This window comes from Pteropus vampyrus, unplaced genomic scaffold (genome assembly GCF_000151845.1).
Source record: "Pteropus vampyrus isolate Shadow unplaced genomic scaffold, Pvam_2.0 Scaffold423, whole genome shotgun sequence".
Taxonomy (NCBI): domain Eukaryota; kingdom Metazoa; phylum Chordata; class Mammalia; order Chiroptera; family Pteropodidae; genus Pteropus; species Pteropus vampyrus.
In genome coordinates this window covers 98906-105582 of record NW_011889204.1, presented here as the reverse complement: position 1 = coordinate 105582, position 6677 = coordinate 98906, and the positions used below count along the sequence as shown (strand labels likewise).

At 36.9% G+C, this 6677-nt stretch overlaps 1 protein-coding gene across 9 annotated transcripts in view; it reads right to left on the bottom strand.

The window, feature by feature from the left end:
• SP100 (SP100 nuclear antigen) overlaps positions 1-3558 on the bottom strand; it is a 75453-nt gene extending 71895 nt beyond the window's left edge. For 6 of the 9 annotated variants that reach the window (XM_023523849.1, XM_023523842.1, XM_023523847.1 and 3 more), the window contains exon 1: positions 3487-3558. In XM_023523849.1, coding sequence (XP_023379617.1) covers positions 3487-3500 — 14 coding nt within the window. In that variant the 5' untranslated portion in view covers positions 3501-3558. The other 3 variants (XM_023523848.1, XM_023523843.1, XM_023523844.1) reach the window with 3 other exon arrangements.
• Between the last annotated feature and the right edge of the window lie 3119 nt (positions 3559-6677).

Genomic DNA, 6677 nt, shown 5'->3' with positions numbered 1-6677 from the left:
GAAGCAACTTATAAAAAGAACTTTTAGAAATTAAATTTAAAAATCACTAGAAGAGATGAATGAGCTGAGAAAATCTCACAGATGATATGATTCAAAAGAAAACAATTTTAAAAGATTGCCAAGGAAATGAACAGAAAGCTTGTAGAGGATCAACATAGGAGACCTAATATCCAACTAACAGGAATTCCCAAAAGATAGAAGAAAGAAGCAGAAGGGAGGAAATTATTGAAGAAACATTATAAGCAAAATTATGTGAGTTGAAATAAATTAGTTTCCACTTGAAAGGGCTTTAGAGTACCCAGAACAATAAATGAAACCAACCTCCACCTAAAGCAAATCATTATGAATTTCAGCAATCAAGGGATTAAGGAACCAGAAAGTCTCAGAGATGCTAAGCAGGTGACACATGAAGAAAGAATCAAGAATCAAGATGGCAGCAGAATTCTCATTAGCAATTCTGGAAACTGCAAGACAATGGACTAAAATAATATTCAGAACAGACTTTTATCCTTACCAAATTTGTATACAGGTGTGAGGATAAAAAAATAAACATTTAAAAAAATACATGAATGATCTTAAAAATACATATGCATGCCTTCTATGAAATCTTATTCAGGAGGCTATAAATAATGTGCTACACCAAGATGAGGGAGTAAAACAAGAAAGAGGTATATGTGAAATCTAAAACGTGGTGTCCGACCCGGTATGGAGGTCATGCTTCAGATGGTCAGGTCTAGAGGCCTAAAGTAACCAGAGCTAATCAGAGCCGGAGAATGGAAGGTTCCAGGAGAACCTCTCCAAGAAAATAAAATGGAACTGATAAATTACCTATAACATATAGTTTCGTGGAGAGTTTGGGAAGAATCGGTAATGAAGACATACAAAATCCAAGCAAATATATATATATTTGAATGACAAGGCAATAGTTGTTTATGGGGGGAGGTGTTGCACAGGAAAGAAATTGTAATACATTACATGATTTAACTGTAAAGAAATTTAGATAGTCACAGTAATAATAGTACCTATGTAAGTAACTAGTATCTATAGAAGTAATCTATCCAAAAATTCGTCAGAGGGTAGGATGGAATAGTTTGAGGCAGGCCAGAAGTCCAGTCTAGAACAATTAGAATTGCTGGATAGAATACCAAAACAACTATTTGAAAAAGCATTAGAGAGTTACAAAATCAGAGACTTAAGGTTCTTAAGACAGTAGAACTTTGGGAGTTGAGCGCTATCGTCGTTCTTTTCTGGGGGTATTTGCTGATTCTGGTAGCAGAGGCTGAAACTCTGGGCTCGGCCAAGGCCAAAGAATGGTGCTATAAGCAGGGAAAACAGACGAGCTTGTATTGTTATGGAGGGCTAGAACCTTGAAAGGCTCCAATATGCACCCAGTTCCCCCTCCCAAGATGTTTGGTAAAGTTGTTCACGCCAGGAGGCTGGAAGAACTCTGTCAAAGTCTCTGGAAAGCAGAGCAGAATTACCTGCAGGTTCCCCATTAGGAAACAGTGATGACAATTATGATAAGGTCTATTTAACATAAAGGAAGAGAGCTGAAGGCCCTGAAGGATGTGGAGATCTGGCTACAAGATCAGTGGTCATTTTGTCCTCTAAGAGCACTCATTAATTCTGGACACAACTAGAGGCTGAGAGTCTGGACTTGGCAGAGGCAGAGGATTGTGGCTAGAGGACAAAGAGCTAACAGAACTTCTGATGGTCATGTACGGTTCGAGGGCAAAATTAGAGACTTCAAGGAGATAAAATTTCAGTTGTCTTTTTCAAGTACTTTTCTCAGTTCTGAAGGTGCATGAAGCAAGAGACTGAAAATATGACAGAGGGATTAAAGAGGAGAAAAGACTACTTGAATGCAGTCTCTCAGTGGAAAACCCTGGGTGTCTTCATCTGGGATCAGGGCAAACCAGAGGTATTTTAAACCTTATAAAAAAATGCAAATGCATCTTGACTCACTTTATGTCCTAATTTGCTTCAGTAATCCACCTCATTACGTTACCTGCCTAAAAGAGGAAAAGGGAGGCCACTCAAATGTGGAAGATGACAGCATCTAGTGGCTCTGTGTCTTGTGTACACAATGTCTGGCATTCAATAAAAAAATAAAATAACTAATGTCAAAAGACAGAACTATGGCATGAAACCAAGAGAAAAAAAGGTAATGGAAGCAGATGCACAGCTGATCCAGAGATTGGAATTAGCACACAAAAACTATGATTAAAAGCACAAGAAAATGGATGAAAAGATGGAAAAAATTAGAATGTTGAATAATCCCACCAGAAAATTGAAATTCACAAAGATAATCAAATGGACATTTTAGAGCTGGAAAAAAGAAAAAAAAACAATTTCTTAAATTCGGTGGAAGGATTTAGTCAAAGATTTGGATACAGAAAAAAGACAAAATTAGTGAATTGGCTAACTAGAAGACTCACGATTCAATAGAGACTATCCAAGTCAAGTATAGAAATTTTAAAATTGGAAAAATCCAGAAAAACATATAAGGAATATGTGAGAAACAGCCAAAAGTTCTTGTTTGGGGAGGGCAGAAGAAATAGTTGAAGAGATAATGGCTAAGAATTTTCCGAAACAGATAAAAGACATCAACTCACCCCACCAAGATAATTGCAAAACAACAACAACAACAACAAAACAAATCTCAAAACAATAAAATCTGGACTCATTACAGTATAATTACTAAGAAAATAATATCAGAAGCAGCTAAAACTGAAACCAAACCTCAAGCCACAAACTTTGAAAAATGATGGTTCATCAATCAACGATCTTAAGTTTCTGGTGTAGTAGAGCAGGATTAAAAAAATAACTCAAAACCCTTCAACCCCCACTTGCAATATCACTTTCTGTTGATGAAACTTAAAAGGTGGAGGAAGCAGTTAAATGTTATGAATCACAGAAGAGAGGAAAACACTGTAAGAATTGATTATGCAAAAGTAAAGGGAAGAAGAAACCAAGGACTTATTACAGCGCAGAAACTGCTTTTGACTTCAGGGAATTTGCTGATTCCAGAGAACCAGATGCTCAGGTTGACAACCTTAACACGTAAGAGTGACGTGAACAAAGTCCAGAGTCCACCTGGGGTGGAGGGTCTAATGGGAGTCCAGACCATGACCATCACATCTTCGCAGTGACAATAGAGTAGATGACTCTGGCCTGCATTGCATTCCCAGTGAACCCCTTGGGTGCCTCCAAGTGCTCTCAGACCCTGACCTTGCGTTAAAGTGTTCCCTGGACAGGCACGTGGGCATAGCAAACAGAAATCCTTTCCAAAAGCTAGTACTTTTACCGCAGACCTAAATTTCACCCACACATAATTTTTTTCAAATACAATTAGATACACAGTAAAAACAAAACAAAACAAAACAAAAAAAAACAACAACAACCCAAAAAACAAGAAACAAAAACCAACAAACCCAGCAAAATATAAGCAAAATTACTTTTGTGATTAGAGTGCACATGAATTACCTTCTTTCTGACATATATTCTTGGAGAGTCAGGCAGAAGTTCTTCCTGAAAAATAAGAAGATCCAAGTAGCTGGTTAGCCTGTGTTTCTGTTTAGTGAGTATGGCTTTTTCAACCTCATCATCGCTGACCCACAGTCAGCTCAAACCAAGGTGAGATTAGTGCAGAAGCCCGCAAACGCAACTTTAACCAAATGATCGAGGACAATAGCCCTAGTGATAAGTCAGGTTGACATCTCTCCTGATATGATGTGATGAAAAGGGTACTTTGATATTCTTTCATAAAACCTAATTATGAGAAAAGCCTCGAGATGAACCCAAATTGAAAGACATTCTATAGAATGCCTGACTGGTACTTTTCAAATTGCCAAGGTCATGAAAAATGAGGGAAGAATGAGAAACTGTCACAGACCACAGAGAATAGGTGACAGAATGACTGAAAGCAATGTGGTACCCTGGATTGAATTCTGGAACAAAAAAAGGGACTTTAGTGGAAAAATTGGTGAAATTAAACATGTCTGTGGCTTAGTTAACAGTGATGTACCAGTGTTGGTGTTTTGGTTTTGACAAATGTACCACAGTAGTGTAAGAGGATAATGTCACAAGACATGAAACTGGTGTGCAGTACACCGACACTTCTGTAATATCTTTGCAACTTTTCTGTAAGTGTAAAATTATTCCAAAATAATAGTTTATCTAAAAAAAATTAAAAACTCTGATAGTGAGAACAGCAGAGACACTAGAAAACAGAGTGAGGAATATCCCATACATTGGAAATATCAGATGCCAACTATAAAACTTCTTTAATGTGTATAAGTTTTCATATTAAGAAAGGAAACCTACAGCAAACATCATCAATAATGGCGCAATGAGGAAAGCTTTCCCTTTGAGACTCAGCTCAACATACAGATGATTACTATCACTACTTATATTCACTGTAATACTGGACATCCTGGTCCACACGGCAAGACAAGAAAAAGGAATAAATGTAAGGATGAGATCTGAGTAAACAAAACTGCCCTTCTGTATACATCATATAAATTAATATATACATATATATCTCCGTATAAGTCATTAGAATTTAAAAGAATTTGGCAAAGTTTTAATTCATTTTTATATCTTAGTAACCGGTAGCTAGAGAGTTAATTTTAAATTATGTAGATTTAAAGGTATCAAGTCTCTATGACTAAATCTAGCAGAAATATATGACCTCAAAGGAGAAAAATACACTTTTTATTAGAAAATATTTTTAATACTATACAACACCATATTAATGAGATAGAACGATACCATGAAGATGTCAATTCTCTTCAAATCAAGCTATCGATTCAGTACAATCCTAAAAAAAATCCCAACAAGATTTTGACGAGCTGGTTCAGAGATACAAAGGGCCAAGACACTTTGAAGAAGAAAAGAGGACAGGATGATCTACTCTATCAGATATTCAGAGTTCATATGAAGCCGTCCTCACTATGACAGGATGGTACGACACAAGGAGAGGCTCTCATTGGTCAATGGCAGAGAAGAGAGAACACAGGAACAGACCCTACTCATGTGGGTAGCACTGCAGGTCAGTGAGGAAAAGAATGGTTAGCCCAACAAGGGTGTCCTCAGAAAAACCGCTAAGAATAATGATAGGTTCTTTAAACTGTAGATCAGCTGGGAAGCAATTCAGTTTCAGTTAAGACAGGAACTGTGAAAAAAAAAAAAAAATCGCCCCGTTGAAGACCGTACGAATCGGAGGTGAGGGGAAAGCTGCCGTAAAATGGAGGAATGGGCTGTAAAACCATGACAGGCGCATGAAAAAGAAAGCGAAGCAACCTGGGAACCAAACAACAGACAGAATCGATATGGAGAAATAACCCAGAGGATGAGCAAGACATCACCAAAGCAGTTAACATCACACAAAAACCTAAATGAATAAAGCAACAGTGTGCAGATGGGCTGAAATAATAACAAAATGTAGCTTTGAGTGGAGCTTGCAGAGCTGTTATAGCAAATTAAGACCCCCTTTTCAAAAGTAAACACAATGAACTTTAGAGATTATAAAAATAAATACTAAAATTAAGATAATTGTCATGGAAGAAAAATTTGAGACCACTGTTAGGAACAGAAAGTAAAAAGCTAAAGAGAGAAAAGGTTAAGGACAGATAAAGCTGTGAAGCCTAGAGTTGCCCCAATGGAAGAATAGTTTTGCCTCCAAATTAAAAAAGAACACGTTTTTGAGGATATTAGAGAAGACACTTTCCCTGAAATAAAGAGAGACTTGAATTTGCCACTTAAGAACACAAGGATTATGGTTAAAGACAGTGTGTATGGAATTCACCAGTAACTTTCAGCATTGTTTTATTTATTCATAACAAGGGTGCATCTACCTCAAATCAATACTATAATGAATCTACACTCTAAATTACAAGCTTTAATAAGATAGAAGTCACCATAAACAAAATTAAAAGATAAGGAAAGTATATTTATAACTTTTGGAATATTTAGCAAACTCTCCCTTATCAAAGAAAAGACGATCACCTCAACTGATAACATTGACAATAAATAAACCAGCAATTCACTGAAGATGCAATTTGAATGGCCAATAAACACAAAAAACTGTTCGACATCCCATGTAATCAGCGCAAATTAACTAAATGAATCTCTTTATCTAACACCTTTGCAAAATGGCTGTTGGAATATGGTTCACCGCATTCGCTACTGTTAGGAGAATATCTTGGTTCAGCTACTTAGAAAGGCAGCTTGGCAGGGTTTATAACGACTAAGAATTAGAACTTTTTGCCTCAACAATTCCATTTTTTTGGTTACTGACACAACACAAATACCTGTTTATATGTAAAAAAGAGAGAAATATATAATTGTTTCTATCATAGCTTGTTGGTAAAAGTGAACGATTGAAAATGACCTAAGCGTCTGTCAGTGGGAGAGAATGGTTTAAAAATTACGATATATCTGATTTCACTTATATGCAGAATCTAAGGAACGAAAAGAACAAACTAATCAAAAACAGACTCACAAATATAGTGGATACTTTGATGATGGACAGTGAGGAGGGGGTTTGTGGGGCTGGGAGAATGGGGTGAAGTGTTAAAGAAGTACAGATTAGTAGTTGATAGATGGTCACGGGGATGGGGAGCACAGCGTAGGGAATGCAGTCAGCATTAATATGTTGGCTAGGCGGAGGGCCA